This window comes from Melitaea cinxia, chromosome 7, assembly GCF_905220565.1.
Source record: "Melitaea cinxia chromosome 7, ilMelCinx1.1, whole genome shotgun sequence".
In the NCBI taxonomy this organism is placed as follows: Eukaryota; Metazoa; Arthropoda; class Insecta; order Lepidoptera; family Nymphalidae; genus Melitaea; species Melitaea cinxia.
In genome coordinates this window covers 9,464,527-9,481,829 of record NC_059400.1, presented here as the reverse complement: position 1 = coordinate 9,481,829, position 17,303 = coordinate 9,464,527, and the positions used below count along the sequence as shown (strand labels likewise).

At 32.2% G+C, this 17,303-nt stretch overlaps 1 protein-coding gene across 1 annotated transcript; it reads right to left on the bottom strand.

Moving 5' to 3' along the window:
* Positions 1–4,246: 4,246 nt before the first annotated feature.
* LOC123655332 (ras-related and estrogen-regulated growth inhibitor-like protein) lies at positions 4,247–16,631 on the bottom strand. The gene is made up of 6 exons (XM_045591143.1): positions 16,563–16,631; positions 7,966–8,022; positions 7,313–7,389; positions 7,055–7,236; positions 4,983–5,169; positions 4,247–4,629 (listed from the first exon to the last, which is right to left on the bottom strand). Exons 1-6 carry the CDS (start codon positions 16,624–16,626, stop codon positions 4,561–4,563), a joined length of 636 nt encoding a protein of 211 aa, XP_045447099.1. The 5' UTR covers positions 16,627–16,631; the 3' UTR covers positions 4,247–4,560.
* Between the last annotated feature and the right edge of the window lie 672 nt (positions 16,632–17,303).

Genomic DNA, 17,303 nt, shown 5'->3' with positions numbered 1-17,303 from the left:
CATTGTTGGTGACGTACCAGGGTACATTGGCTATAGATCTGAGTATTTTGTTCTGTTGCCTCTGGATTACATTAACATTAGAGTCGCTTGCGCTTCCCCATAGCTGTATCCCGTACATCCATATTATACTCAAAATATAAACCTTTTTTTTTCAATACTATATTGTATTTTAATCCCTTTTTACAGTTCGTTATTGTTTACGACTAATTTTTTTATGAATCATCTAGAAAATATCTAAAATGCCACTATGTGACATAAGCGAAAACCACCACTTCACTGGTACTACAGAAAGCCGTCGCTAATCAATAATACCTAAACATTCATTTGTATGAAACAACCTGATTGAAGAAGGGCTCAGCAAGAAATATCGTGCTCAAAATCTGGAGCACCCCAACTGGAAAAGTACCTTCGACCTTACAGAATATCACAGCTAAATAATAGTGGTCACAAGTAGTTTTGTGTTCCTGTGGTGAATATCCAGAGCTCCCGCGGCGGGATTGGTGGTAGGTTCGGCAACGCGCTTGCAGTACTTCTGGTGTTGCAGGCGTCTATAAGCAATGGTAACCGCTTACCATCAGGTGACCCGTACGCTTATTTGCTAACCTAGTTGTACATATTAAAAAAATAGGCAAATATGTCACAAGGAATTCCTAATAGAATACACTTACAAAGATAGTAGTTAATTTGTTAAATTTCAACCTTAGCCAAAGTCTCTATATGCTGATGAAGAGACACCGTAATAAATGTTTTATTACCTTTGAAATTGAATACATAGTAATCCAAAGAGTACAGAGTTTTGTAAGTAGAATAATTTCACGCTAAAAATATCCTGAAGTGTCAGGTTTAAAGCGTTAAGCAACAATTCAAAAATCGTATATCATACAGTTGTAACGTTGTAAGTCACAACTGTAGTGTTACCAAAGATTGTTTAACATAAAATTTTATAATAAATACATAATTTATTATAGATACAAATGTCAGATTCGAATTTCCTATGCATAACATACATAATTTTATTGCACTTCAAAACTTAATAAATTAATGTAATTAGATAAATTTTGTTATGATTTTTTTTTTAATTTTAATTACATCTTTCATTCATCATTCTTTTAAGTGTTTTACTATCCTTTGACTTAGGATTAAAACTGATTATAACTTTAATCTCTCTGTTTAAAATTAGGTTAAACTTCATCCTTTAAACACTTAGTCAAATATCAAAAGTAGCACATCATTAAATATTGAATGAACAAATAAACTTTTCACACACCGCTACCGGATTGTTGGCATGACTTTGTTTAACGCAAAATATTCTAAGTGAAACCTTGAACGTGACACTTAAAACTTGTCAATTGCCAGAACTCGCACTTTGAGAAAATATTATGAGATAATCATTATCAGAAAATCGTATGAAAAATATTAGTAATAAAATTTCTTATAGTGATAAAAATAGTCATTTATTTCTTACGTTTAAGGATAGATTTTTAACATAGGTATAGATTATAGAACATTTGGGATCAAATTTAATTTATGGGATTAACATTGAGATATATTGCTATTTATATACCACGTTAAAATGATATCTTGTATCTACTATTTCATTTATAGACTCATTTAATAAATTAATAATTGGCAATATTTTATATTACAAAGTATGAGTAATGACACATCTTTGCTAAATATGTGCTTCATCAATTTTTTGACTATAGAAACGTTTAAGTTTTTTGTTATGCAGATGATTGCAAATTCTACAAATCTTACTTGAAGAATTTTACGAAACGTTTTACTAAAACATATTGAATCATAGTTTTATAACTGCCGAGATGATGCGGACGGTGTTGTGTCTATCGTGAAAAACAAAACCGGTGATCTAGCGGATAAGGCCAACTGTCGGTCAATATCTCTTGCTACGGTATTCGCGAAGGTGTTGGACAGCGTGCTAAACAACCAAACCAAATAATCCAACTAAATAAATATTTCAGCTTGCACGAAAACCAATTTTAAATTCAAGAGTGCCTTTTTGAGTCTTGAACATACATTGAAAACTCTACTATACGCCTGTTTTTAAACCTTTCGAAAGCATTTGACTTGGTATTGTACGATTTGTTGTGGTGGAAGATGGAGTAAATCAATATGCCGTCTGAACTTATAAACATTTTAAAATATTGGTACAGTAGTCTAACCAACTATGTTCGGTCGACAGTTTTTATACGGATTGGCGTGTGAGGTGCGACATAGATGTTTAATTTAACCACCACATTTAACTTGTACGTAAATGAGTTGCTTCGCAAGATCGGCAGCACTAGGGTCGGCTTCTATATAGATGAAATTTGTGTGAATAACTTAAGTTATGCTGTTGAGTGCTTTAATTTGTGACCTTATAAAGCTGATAGCTGTGTATTGCTGAAAGTCATAGTCTGATCTACAATAAAAAAAAGTGTGATGATGGTCTTTGAGGTAGGTAAGGAGGGGTAAAGCAAAAAATCTAACAACTTTAATTTTGCTTAATAGAAACAGACTTGAAAGAGTGTACCAATTTAAATATCTTGGGCGTGTGTTGACACCCGGCCTCAAAGACGATGCTGATTTTGAGTGAGGATAGATAATGATGGAGGGCGTTGTCAGTAAGAGTGAATATGCTGACTTACAAGTTTGCGCGTTGCTCGACTAACGTAAAGGTAACATTGTTTTGAGCTTACTGCATAAGTTTTTATTTGTGTATTCTGTGGACCAGGTATTCGCAAATATCTTATAGCGCCTTCCGGGTTCAATATTATATCGCATTTAGGGTAGGTACTGCTGGGGTTGCCTCGGTTCTGTAATGCGTTAGGGATGTTTGCGACGAGTTAACTGTTCCTTTTCTACTATGCGCAAAAGGCGTGGATCCTTAATACAAAGACTACGGGGCAACACAACAACATTTTCTTTTTTACTACTTAAGAAATATATATTTTAAATTATGTAGTTTTTACTTTTGTCTACGCAGTAAAAGATAAAATTTATTAGTATCTCGGTGCTTATCGAGACATTGAATGATTTATAATCGTTCATCTTTTATTAAAATGTTATGTTAATTATAATTTATTAGGACTGTTACTAGTTTAACTTACATTACTTTTGATCATTATTTTTGTAGATTATAATAAACGTTAACCGAATGTGAATTTACTATGTTGATTTAATCTGAAATATTGTGAATATTAAAGGAATGTAAATACAAGAGTTTGTACATGTCCCTCTAAATAACTAGCTGGTAGTAGTTTACACACGTAATATCAATCTGAACTACTGTATCTCAGCAAACTTACTGTACGCTGAAATTAACATCTTTACATAAATATGTACTTACATATTTAACTCCTCTTTGATTAATTAAAAAAAATGAACTTTAAATAATTTAAGATGATAGTTTATACTACTAGAACCGATAATAAAAATCCAATAAAATACTACACATTTTATTTAGATGAATATAATATGCGACTTTGAATACCTATATATTCAAACTACTTATAGTGATATTCTTGGAAAATAAATAAAACAAAAAGTATTTAAAAAACTGTGTTTATTTTGTCAATAGGTCAATATATATAATTAAAATATTTATGACTTTTTAATACAAAACTATCTAATTTTCATATTTATGTATTATAATCAAGTAAAATTCACCAAGCAAACTTACTGGTCCACATTAGAAAACGAGATACAACTTTTTATAACTAATAGGAAAATATTAATAAAACTATAGCTAATCAATGTAAAGGTGGGTCAAACTTATTTATTAAAAACTGAAAAACAGCGTTATTATTTAAAATAGTCTAAAATTCTTATTACATACAATTGTGTAAGACTCATTACAGATCATGATGAAATTAATTATCTCAGTTAAAATGTTAACAAAGAACTTTAACTCTGAATGAAATTACGAAACAGTAATAAACTAAAACAGTTTAAGGTCATTATTTCAAAATCAGGTGGTTGTAAAAAACTCCTTAAATATGAATGAAGTTTATAACACACGTTTTAAAAGACCTATATAAATAAACCTTGAAATTATTTCAAAAAAAAACTTACAATAGTAAATTGCGTTACAAATATCAAAACGTTATTCATAAGACAAGAACGGATTGCAATAAATTCTACAAAATATTTTCTAAATGTACCCTGTGTGGTATTTAAGTAAAATTATATGTACACATATCTCATATTTTTAACAATATAAAATAATTATATTCAAAAATTTTTGTTAAAAAACCAAGATATTTGATGTAAAATTATAGACTACAATATTAATTTATCTAATAATAACAGGAAAATCCCCTTTTTTAATACTAGGGATCACATCGTGAGTAAAATTTTCTAATATAGCATATACAATTAAATCCATAAAAGTATATAAAATCGCTAAAACCGTGAAGCTAGCATTCAATGCTTTTCATTCCAGCTTCAAGTCAACCGTGACTTCATTCCACGACTCCATCAGAAATGTTTTCGCGAATTGCGAAAAAGCAACAAACTCCTTCGAGGAGTGAACGAGACCAACATTTTAATCGTTTCGATGAATCATATGCTGAGCGATGGTCGTTTCTTTCTTACGCTTTTGTTGCTCAGACCGAGGATTGAACCGATTACCTGTAAATAAAATGTGATATGGAAATAGCTACATAGATACACAGAAATACTAACAGATTTTACGTAGGACAAATACAAAATATAAAGATTTTATAATTGTGTAATTGGTCAAAATTGTGGTTTATGTTGCTTTTAACGATTTGCACACATAATAATAGTAAATTCTAAGATAGCAAAATGTTTCTAAAGTATTTCGTTTCTTTTTTTTTTTTCATTTGCTGCGTTTAAAAAATTAAACTTGAACAATAGTTTTTAGAGTAACAACAACATTGCCTGGTAACAGCAAACACCTAAATAAAATATTTTTCACTATTAACTCAATTTAAAGGAATATTTATGGGTTTAAATAGTACCTTAGATACAGAATAAGCGGCGAGCTTGCGGCGTGGAGTAGGCAACAGCATAGCGAGTGCGCGTGCCTCCCGCAATAATGCGTGGAAGGCCAACGCAGCGCCAGCAGACGACTCCGCCGCTGACACTTCGTAAAACTGACACCCGAAACGCAATGACATCTCCTGTCCTTCTTCTGTCTTAACCACCCTATTGAAATAAAAATGAAAAAGTTTATACGCCTCAGCCTGTAATATCCCACTACTGTGCATAGGCCTCTTTCCCCATGTAGGAGAAGGATCAGAGTTTATCCACCACGCTGCTCCAATGCGGATTGGCGTATATATTCCCTACAATGGTATGGAGTAACGGTCGCTATCAGATGTACATGATAACAACCGGGACCGACGGCTTAACGTACTCTCCGAGGCACGGTGGTGAGACCCACAAGGACTGCACAAACACTCAGATCACGGCAAACACCTGTATGGCCAATACAAATGTTTGTCATGTGCGGGGATCGAACCCGCAACCGCTAGCGCAACAGGTAAAATCCATGGCTGTGACCGTTGCGACAACGCGGCGTCAAAAAAAAGTTTATAAATAAACACTATATCTATCAAATAAGTGTTAAGTTTAAAGGCATGTGATAAACATGTATTTTATATACATATTATACATATTATTATATATTACAGGTTGAACGAGGAATTTGAAATCAACTCTACGATTATTTAAACTGGCAATTTAACATGTTTGCGAAAATAATAACACCTAATTCTCAACTTTCATTTTATGTCACATTGCGTCAAGATTGTTATTCGCTTATGTAGAACGGCATGTTAGCAATTCTTGGTATTCATCTAATATCACAGAAATGCAAGAAAGTGGCGCCACTATTCTTCGAGCACTCACATCGCCAGACCGGTGCTATGTAATGTGAACAAGTAAAAGTGGCTTAACTACATAATAATATCCCATATTACCTATTTTTCTTCCCACCGTGTTTCTTGTTCATAATATTTTTCATTTATATCCAGTTGTTTATTAGGAACTCGTAAAAGTTTCGAAAGATTTGCGTTAAAATCAAATTTTTTCTTCGTATTGGTTAAAATAATATACATTGTTTTATAATATTAAAAATGAACGGACTACGATTATGACCGTTCCAAATAGATTAAGTTCTAGAGATCTAGACCTTTTTGCCGACTGTTGTTGTTATTGTAAAAACATAATTCTATTTTTAACTTCAAACGTTGTTGTGACATAACAATATGAAAACTGATTATATAAATACCATTAACTTCGTTGATAAACATTAAAAAAAGATTAACAACGGCAGTACAAATTTAGGCGCAATCGAAATGAATCGAACCTTATAAAAACTGTTGAGTCGTTAATGTTATAAAATACTGTATAAATGTCTCGTAAATTCAACAATAACTTTTCCAAAGACAAATTATACATTGTGTTTCCAGCTTTCAACATTAAATTATTTAAATATAGCAGAAATACGCAACAATAGTAAAGTTTTTATTTTGACTTTAATCTATATATCTTCTATCTATCTATACTAACAAAAGAGGTAAAGATTATAACTTTGTTTGTAGTGGGTAATATTCGCAAATACTTATCTGATCATGAAAATTCTTTCACTAACAGGAAACTACACTATTCAGATATAGGCTATATTTTATTGTTATTGAACAAAAAATTCAGTGAAAAATAGTATATGTAAATCAAGTCAGAGAAATACGAGCGAGATGAAAACTTTATTATATATTTGTATCACAAAAATAATTATAGCGTAATGAAGTGAGCACGGGTCTGCTAGTCGTAATTAAAGATATAACAAACGTTAGTAAAATACGGATAAAAAGGATAACATCGTCAAGACTTTTGCGTCGCGTGATTTTTGCGGGAAAAAAGTCAAATAAAAGTTAATAAAGTGAATTATTTCTTAAATTAATTGAGTGGCACACATAAATATTTCAACATACTGTAATCATTTACAAAAAAGCAAGCAAACATAATTTTTCTTGTGTTAATATTTATCAAATACGCTCAAAATAAAATCACCATTTTTGTTGCTTACCTAGCGTGTTCCAAATCTCTTTTGTTTCCGAGGAGAGTGACAGCAGCGCAACCAGGCAATCTCGTCCGTTCGAGAAGTGCCAACAACTCTGCAGCGGCTAGGAACGAGCGTCGGTCACACACAGAGTAAACCACTGCAAAGGCGTCACCCCAACGAAGATGTTCCGCTAAACAGCCACGTTTCTGTTCGGGAAATAAAATATATTACATATGTTCTATACCTCATCACAAAATGAAATACTAAAAAGATAATACTTACCGCACATCCACAAGTATCCAAAACCTCAACTTCTGATGTTACACCATCAAAAGAAACACGATGCTGATATAGGAAATCTGAAACAAAATAATGTTATGTAATAATTTTTTGAAATATCTATCGCACGTAGAAAATATTTTATAACACGCGGTACGACAATATTTTCGTAGAGATTTGTCACAAAATAACTTTTTCGCAAGCGACCTTGCGTATTAATGAACATACATAATAAATTCTTAAGATACATTCTCATAGCATCAATCACCGGATTGCGAGGAGAAACAGTGATGTAACGTGTGGTGAATTTAAAATTTCTGCGCAATCTTCTGTAAAGTCAATGTCCGATGTTAGTGGCGCCCGCGCCGGTCTCACCAGCCTTGGATACCACTGATACACTTGCCAATTTCGCAAATAAACTATTGGCATCTACTGGTTGGCAAAGTATAAGGGCTTGTATTAAAAATACTTGTAACTTCCATGGATATTTCCATAAATTATAATTCTATTTTAATATACCAATACTTATTTTAAAAATACAAATATATACTATTGGTATTACTTATAAAATTATATTTAACTTATAAAAAAACTAATTTTGTTGTTCAAATATGACGATTGAGAAATATAAATTATAAAGTCTTGAGTACACTTACCTCCAGTTGAACTGTACTCTCCGATATATCTTTTTGTTAGGTATCGAACCACCACAGCTGTAACAAAAATAACCAATAAATATTTACAAACGTGTGTATCATGAATATTTATAACGAAAGTGCATTTTATATTATTTTATTTTATATATTAGCAAATTAAATGCAAGTCCGCAACAGAGAAAGCAATTAGCAAGTTATTGGTAAGAGGTGTTACAAAATTTTATTCTTGAATAAATTTATAACTACAACCCTCAATTAGAGGGAAAGCAGACAAAGGGCCAGTCATTAACACGAATGGTTTAATTGCCTAATCAGATACTACGACTACGTATAATACAATTGAACTTGACAAGACACAGATGTAAAAAGTATTTTAGGACCGACTGCTGATAAGAATCTATCAACAGTAATATTGGTTGTGTATTTTATTTAAAGTAGCAAACGTATTATAAAATATATGTAAACAAACATAAGCATGTTGATTTTCTTCACCATAAATAATTAAGTGATTTTTTTCTGAAACAGTTTCACTAGAAAATATTTTTATGACATATCTAATATATTTATTATGTGCTAGAAATTAATATATATTCGTATATAAAATCGTGTAGAAATGCTAATGTTATTTAAAAACTTTGCTAACAATCTCAATGACAGTGAGACAAAGCATGTCTCTATTTTAACACAATTAAGCGAATTGCCTATACAATAATCAATAAACTTCTTGATCAATAGACAAGTGCTACATTGAATTTTCGAACATTAGTTAACAAATACGAATTAAATCATTAAATTCACCATGTCTCAATACTAACAATGATAACAATACGTCAGTCGCAGTTAGCTATCGCTGAAACAGTTGGTGCAATAGCAGGATAAGTAAAATAAATTCTTCATTTAATCCTTTTAGTAGAACATTGCTGTACTTTATCATCTCCGATTACTTTGTTTAGTCATGGTGCTGAATTTGTAATAAAAAAAACGTTACGTTTTTATTTAATTAACAAGACAGAAAATTATATTGAATGTTCTATATTTAAACATAAAAAAAAATATATTTACAAATATCAAATAAAAACATTATCGACAATCGTAAAAAAACTGCTCCCAAAGAGTATCGAATCTAAAAGAATATAAATGATTTTAGAAGTGATATCTTTTGCAAAATGTAGCCACAGCCTATTGCAGTCCACTGCTGGACATAGGCCTCCACAAGTTCGCGCCAAAAATGGCGTGAACCCATGTGAGTTGCCCGTAGTCACCACGCTGAGTTTTATCGCACCGAAGACGCTGCTGCCAGCCTTCGGACTGTGTATTTCAAAGCCAGCCGTTGGATGGTTATCCCGCCATCGGTCGACTTTATACTTATAAAGGAACCTAAGTGAAACGTGTGTTTTCACTTAGTCGCCTCTTACGACACCCACAGGAAGAGAGGGAATGGCTTTATTCTTTAATGCCGTAACCATACAGCATAAGTAGCACAGCTAGTAGCTTTATAATTCGTACTTAAAGAAATAAAACACTTAAAAAAGCCACATTTGCGCAGTGCTCGGAATCCTGGACAGAAATGTTCTTTCAGTAAGTCTGAACTTTCTTTTAAATTATTATAAGTATATTTTTGTACCTATACAAGCGTGAAGCTTAAATTAATAAAAGTGCCCTATGGAGACTAAAACAGATTTAATTTTGATACTAAAGTAACACAAAAACAAACTATAATTGGCAAAAAGTAACCAAAACTGACATAATTAGCGATTTTATCAAATTTACAAAAGTAATATATTTCAATCCAACAACCTGTCTTGTTATCAAAACATGCAAAATAAACTTCAACTTGAGCCGAAAGACCAATTAAACTAACAAGAACTTTCACTGCTGATAAGTGTCAGTTCAAGGTAACTAGGGAATATTCTTTTAAAACTTTTAAAAAAGATTAAACAATTCAGGCTTTGCTTTTAATACCTGCGTTTCAAATTCCTATCAACCTGTACTTTACAAGGAAAATAATAATAATAACAGTATCCATATAAAGTACTGCAATAGTCTACAATCTCGGCCAAGAAAATGCAGTTAATATGAATAAACGAACGTAGAGTCGTATATGAAAGAGAGTCATGAAAATCGTATTAATTCCCAGAACACACCGGAATGGTAACGGTAACGAGGTCTATAACGGTATCGCGTGAAACAAGGCGAATTTAAGTGATCATGTTTACTGAATACGGTAAACGGTAGCTGAAGGTGAACCTTAATTAACAGAATCGGCTGAGGTGATCGAGATGTGATTCCAACCGCCAGTCCTCCAAATATTAATTGGATGACAATTAGTCAAATTATATTTCGTGCTATCTGTCAATAAAAAAAGATTTTTTTAAGCTTGGAAGAACCAACACAGCAGAGGCGACCTACTAATTTGAATTTCTCTACCTGCATATACTGACAGTGATATGTTTCTAAACAATGAAGTTTGATCGCATGACCTGGAAATCCAGAAAACTAAATGCTATTATTACACGTCAAATTCGTATCAAAGTTATTGACATTTAGCTTTCAATAAAGTATTGCACATTTGACGATTCACCTTCTTAACACAGTAGTGTTTGTTAATCGACTCATCATCAAGAATACTTCATTGAAAATAAAAAGCACGTTGAATGTTATTCTACATAGTTTTAGCACGATGATCTGGTAAACTATTGCGTAGTAGTGAAATACTTTACATAAAATTGTAAAGACGCGCACTCTAAATATTGCTCGAGATTAGGCGAGTGAGTAAATTTGAATTGCAGAGACGGGTGTCCCAGCAGACGGTAGGCAGGATGACTCACGGCGTCTGTCAGTGGCCGGTGGCATGCGGCTGCGGTTGTTATGGCACACTATAAATATAACTGCAACTGGCATTTAGACGTTCTCGATCTACGATCCCGAAACGCATTCTGTGGGTTTTATGTCGCGTGTAATACATGCCCTAAATTGATAGCTATTATTTGTATTTTAATATATACAACAAAACATCGATTGTCGGTTTCATTCGGCTTGTTAAATTTTTCTTCTAACTTTTTAATTACATTTATTATTTGATTATTACCAATATTGACCAAAAAATACGTTATAATTTTTTTTAGTTTCAATTGTATGTATACAAATTATTTTAACCGTCAGTTACTAATCGATTGAGGTAGTAAATTGCGTAACAATTGCAACGGTTGAATCTTAAAAATTCTTTAATCGTGAGAAAAATCCAACGATGAATACTTTCAATTTTCGCATTAATTACTCAATCGATGGCGACATCAGTCAAATCATCTTACTCAATATATCTTAATTGTTATGTTAATGTGTTGAGTGTTTCCAAGACGACATCCGAATACAACTACGATAAATCAATTTCACTCGCTAGCTTTCGCCGACTTATTGTTTATACTTTCTATTGCAAAGGCAACGTTATTTATTATCGAATAGCAACATTTCACGGATTATTCAACAATTATGTTGGGCGATTTATTAACGGTTGTATGAGCCTTAATTAATTCTATAACACCTACGATCATCGTGTTATGGCTGCGTCGACGACGTATTTCGCAACACGTAAGCATATTTTGATTCGATTGAATAAGTCACGATTTGGTCATTTGTTGGATAAGATAATGTTACTGCTTCATTCACATGAACATTAAGATAAATTACAAATATAATATCTTTAATTCATCACGTGTTCTATTCTTTCAAAAAGGAAAAGAAATTTACTAACAAATTTTAAAATATTTATTGTTAAGTAAAATAATAGTTCTTTGAATAAAAATTACAAAAAATATTCCAAGAGGTAAATAAAAAAAAATGTTATAAAAAAAAATACATAAATTCGACTGCGACAAATAACCACCAAAAAGGGAAAAATAAAGCTTTACAATTTAGTGTAAAGTGTTTTCAGCGCATCGTTTTCAAAATTCCGTTCGATTCTTTTATAACAGATGACATAGTGATGTTTTCACCTCTATCAAACGAGGTACTGTAGTTTAGTAGTATTGTAGGTATGTACGTGGCTCATAAGGCACTTGATATAATTTTGGTCAATATACTGCAAAGTATTCATTTTGAAACTATTTTACTTTTCACAAGGTGTAAATAAAGGTAAAATCGATAATGTTTTGCAAATACGATCAACCTAGATTTTGTTGACTGTTTACATGCCTGTCATCTTATCAATCTCTATCACACCTTAAAAACTACAATTTTTTTCGGGTTACCCGGAACAGCTACAATCTTTAAGATATTTACTTTTAAGTTAGGTTTTTTTAAGGTTAGTAACACAAAACAGTCTATAATATTTTTACTAAATTCGTAGTTTTTATTTTTGCTTTCTCTTGTCTAACAGTAAAATTTGATTGCATTGATCACAGATTTTTTAAATTCAGTAAGAATTTAACGCATCTGCTAAACAGAAAAGCAATAAAAGCGTATAAAACTCAACACCTTTTTTTATTTGTATAATTTTTACCTTTCGTCATACTTAAAATCAATATTTTAGATTCTCAGCTGTGAACAATAAAAATTATTTATGTAAATAAGTATTAACCATAAATAGATTTTAAAAAATAAGATTTTATTATAGAACAAACAGGACGAGTTTTTGTTGAGGCCTAATAAAAAACAGATAGTAAATAACGAAATATTTTTAGTTGAGAATAAAGAAATTGCCATATTTTTAAAGGAAATTCTTACTCTTATTTTTAACGTGATCGTGAGTTTCACTTGTTGAAGCTTTTATTTAGATAACTCGCTTTCGTACGTCGTCGGTCCAAAATTTTCGAATATTTGTAAACATGCAACTCAGTGAAACTTGACATAGATATGTAACGTTAGTGATAATAGTGAGTAAGTTAATTGACGATGCTTGTGTGAGGGCGCTGAAATTCTTTAATCGTATACCACCTTGTATAATTTGACTTGCAAAAATAATTTAAATGAGGTGAAGTTCAACGTGTGATTATGTAAACGCATATGTAGAAATAAATTAGGGTTTTTTTAGATAATAAACTATTGTAATTATTATGCGTAGGTACTATGTATCTCCGTATAATTAGTACTCAACTTCAAAGGAAAACATAATGTCGTAGTTTAAAAAAGTGGTTTTAAGATACTACTTTTTTAATACACTGTTTACCTACCATATTTGTACGTTACGGGTCTAGTCCAGATAATATTTTCCATACTTCCATTTAAAAATCATAAGACGAAATTGACAGAATTACTTTAGACTTAATTACTTCCAGTAAGATGTAAACACCATGATCAATCACAAACACCATGATCGACAATGTATGTCATATCCAAACATTTGTCAAGAATGGCAATCGAACCTACGACCATTAGAGCAACAGCTAATATCTGTGACACTCACGCCAATCTGCTGTTTTGACGCCATAATGAAGCAATTATGAAGCGATAAAGTACATATACAAATCCTGTTTATCCATAAACATTCATTTTGAAATTGTTAATCGACACCAAAAGACTGTTACAACACAATTCTATCAGAATCACGTCCTAGTCAGTATCACGTGCCTTCCAACTGTCGATTAGACCCGTAAAATAAAAATGAAAATAATAAAATATGCCGTTGTATTATTTTTTATTGATTAAATAATTACCAGTAAAATTAAACATACTTAGGTATATGTATGTACCACGTCATACATTTAAATTAATACTTAATAGTATAATCTGTTAACCAATTACGTGTGAAATGTGCTTAAAGACAAAAGTCTTCGAGCAATGCATGTGTTAACATCTGGTATCGAGACGTAGATATCGGCAAAGGGGCTGGTCCGCGAGGTAAAGTCGCTCAACGTGCAATGGAACAGGCTATGCTTGGGGTCTCTTCCAAAGGTAGGATTAGAAATGACATTATACGCGAGAGAACGCAAGTTGAAGTGGCCGTGGGCTGGTCAACTATATCGCAGGACTAATATGGCCGTTGGTGCAGACGTGTTCTGGAGCGGAGACCGAGTGTTGGCAAACGCAGTGTGGGACGTCCTCCAGCCCGTTGGACCGACAATCTACGTAAGATTGCCGGTGGTGGCTAGATGAGGATTGCGGAAAACCAGGATGTCTGGCGCGAACTTGGGAAGGCCTATGTCCAGCAGTGGACTGAAATAGTCTAAACTGACTGACGCGATAATTTCTCCCATCATCAATCAGTTTAATAGATATTATTTTTAGGTAACAGTTGAACGTAATTTTATTTTTCGATCAAGATAAGGAAGCCAACCGAGCTTAAGAACGATTTCAATATCTCTCTAAATTGTATCATACTTCGGAAGGCGTATTACAAATCAATTGTATTTTTTTTAACTTATATATGAGTACAATACAAAAAATGAAGAGCTTATTTGTTGGAAAGCGCTAAAATTGAGACCAAGTTATCATATTTGAAATGTTAATTTACGCATATATATGTATATGCATATGAGAAAAGCTATAGACTATAGATACAATTAAAACTCAAAGCATCGGTAAATATAGAAGAACCGTTATTCAACGGGCTTAAAGCGTAAAAATCTGTTAATCGTATGTATCAACAGACTCGCCCGTGACCATGGGATCTGTAGCGTCACCGAAGTAGGAGGAGTTTTCAAATGATAATCGCAGTAAGTCCCTTATAAGTAAAAGTGTTGATAGAGGCCGTGCAACCTTAAAGCTTTATGTATCGTGAGTCTAGTCTAGGTTATAAAGAATTTAATTTTTCGAATATCAAGGTACAACACAAAATAGTATACTCCAAGACTGTTACTTTTGTATTTATTGACGAGAAAACTATATTAATGCTGTTAGTTGATTAATAAGGAAATGTTTATTACACAACTGTGTTATTAAAATCGAAAGTTCGAATAGATAACACTATTACTAAATAAAACAAGGCCGTCTCCGTATGTATCATAAACTTGCAAAAACTTTCCATGATATTAAATCATATGTAACTATTTGCTACGAAATATGTAATTTAAATTGGATTATTCGATTAATATAATTAATAGTATAATTAGTTAATCGTTATAACGGGTTTTATTACGACTAGTTTACGAACCTAGATACTCGTATTATTTCAATATATTTTTTAACAAGCTCATTTAAATCTAGTTTTAAGTGTAATTGATTACAAATTAATTGAAACCACAACAAGCGAACAATTTTTGCATTAAAACCGGTAGCTAAGGTAAGTTTAAGCTCAGTGAGTCAACGATCTATGTATACCAGTTGTAATAAACACTTCGCCCCCTCAATGCGCAACCGCTTAATAATATCCCAGTGATGGAATATGACTGTTAGGCTCGCATTCTTTACGCCGATCTTTCTATTTTGTGGTCCTGACTAATGTACCCTTGTGTCACATCGCTTTACGCGTGAAAGGTGCCAATTAGTTTAAAATAAGACAATGTTTAATCGGGCGGAGAATTTTTCGCTTCCCAATTAAGCAACGCGTCATTGCTCTTTTTTATCTTAAGCCTCGATGTGTTAAGAACTAATGCTGCCAAAAACTATCGATCTAATTTTTATATTTTTTGTTCTACAAAACCCGTTAATAATCCATGAGACATAATATTACAAATCATAGGATCGAAGCGTAGACTATAAATCTGTGTATATAACCTGATAGGTACTGAATTTAAACACGGGTGACAACGCGAAGTATTTATAGAATGCAAGTAAATAGGCACTTAAAAAAAACTTTCAGTGATAAATGAAACACATGGGTATATCGTAGTTATTAACGTATTATTTGTTATATTAATATGCTGAAAGATATGAATATTATCAATAAACAAAAACTAGCATTATATTGGTACGTTAGGTCAACATTGCAGATCGTTTTACAATCAAAACAAATACACGCTATCTTGTTTACGCTGTGATAGTTTCGTGGAATCAGCCGACGACCTATTGACATAATAGCAGTTATCACAGGTATTCGAGACGACAACTGACTGATAAGAACAACCTAATAAGCATTGAAACTTACGAGTCAGAACAAAGGTTACTTCAGGATTATTAACAATGAACAACTGCTTCACAAATAACAAAACGATTATGTGAATGATGATTTTTAAGTACCAATACGCTAAATGTATTTGTGTCTATTTCTATGAAAAACATAAAATGTTGTCAAACACTTATTATATACTTAATACTATAGTTTTTAATTAAAATAAAAATAACAATGAAATTTTCTCATATCAATATGCCCCATATGGAGTAAATAACGAATACCTACCCTATATATCTTTTGATTAAAGCTAGTACAAATAAAATCAAAGAGTTTAATTGCATGCCTTAACAGTCCATAATTATGATGCTAACAAATAACATATTATGTTGAACCCCAAATACTCGTAAATCAAGGTTCCTTTCCCAGGCCATTAGAGGTAATTGATTTCGGCATTCTGAAAGGATCAACACCACAAAAAATAGTTTAAGGCGAGATTCTGAGGATCGTCATTAAAGCTATATTACAAGTGAAATCAATACAAAAAAATGAACGACATCAGGAAATCGACAGGACTTATCTGTTGACATATTTACTCAGAAAAGGGACTTACCTGATTTTCCACTGCGTGCACTGCCTAGGACCACAACTCTTATTCGATTAACTGTCATCTTCATTAGTCTTTAGTCACTGCACTGTGGATTGTCTCAATATGTCATTTAATGCGACTGTGATCGGTGAACTTCGTAATTTCCTGAGCGAATAGAACACGATTGTGTTGACGCCAATCAGCTGTTAAACGATGACCGACACGCGCGCACAACGCACCTGCTAGCGAACGACTGCAGCGACAAACCGAATTAGCGCATAGCGCAGTCGCAATACAATCATCACCTATCGAGTGAAATGTAAGTTAGTTGAATCATATCAACTCTTACCTATTTCAATTAAATAAATTTATAAACACTATTATCTGTCAAATATAATAGTTTAAAAACAAATATAATTGAAGTTAATTAAGAATGTTAATGATATAAAAAATATCAGAAACGTGAAACAAATTTGTAACATTTTTTTTAATACTTTTAAAGTTCTGTAACTGTACTTTAATTGCTTAACATTAAATCTGACAGAACATACATTAAGGCACAAAAACTTATAAAATTGTAATACAAAAAAATAGATCTTGCAAAAAGTTTACAGTCAATGTGTCACTGTATTTGTAAAAACATTAATCTCGATAGGAACTCAATTAGCCAAATTAAAAATACAAATAACATTTGTGACAAGTTTGTCAGCAGACATTACGGTTAAGCTGAGCAGTGAGTGAACTTAATCCAGATGAATCTATGCC

Bases quoted from the DNA above. Each gene is read 5' to 3' on its own strand.
- LOC123655332 (XM_045591143.1), bottom strand. From the start codon at position 16,626: ATGAAGATGACAGTTAATCGAATAAGAGTTGTGGTCCTAGGCAGTGCA. The intron at 7,390-7,965 runs GTAAGTGTACTC...ATTTTGTTTCAG, and splicing joins AGAGTACAGTTCAACTGGAG to ATTTCCTATATCAGCATCGT. The intron at 5,170-7,054 runs GTAAGCAACAAA...TTATTTCAATAG, and splicing joins AGAGATTTGGAACACGCTAG to GGTGGTTAAGACAGAAGAAG.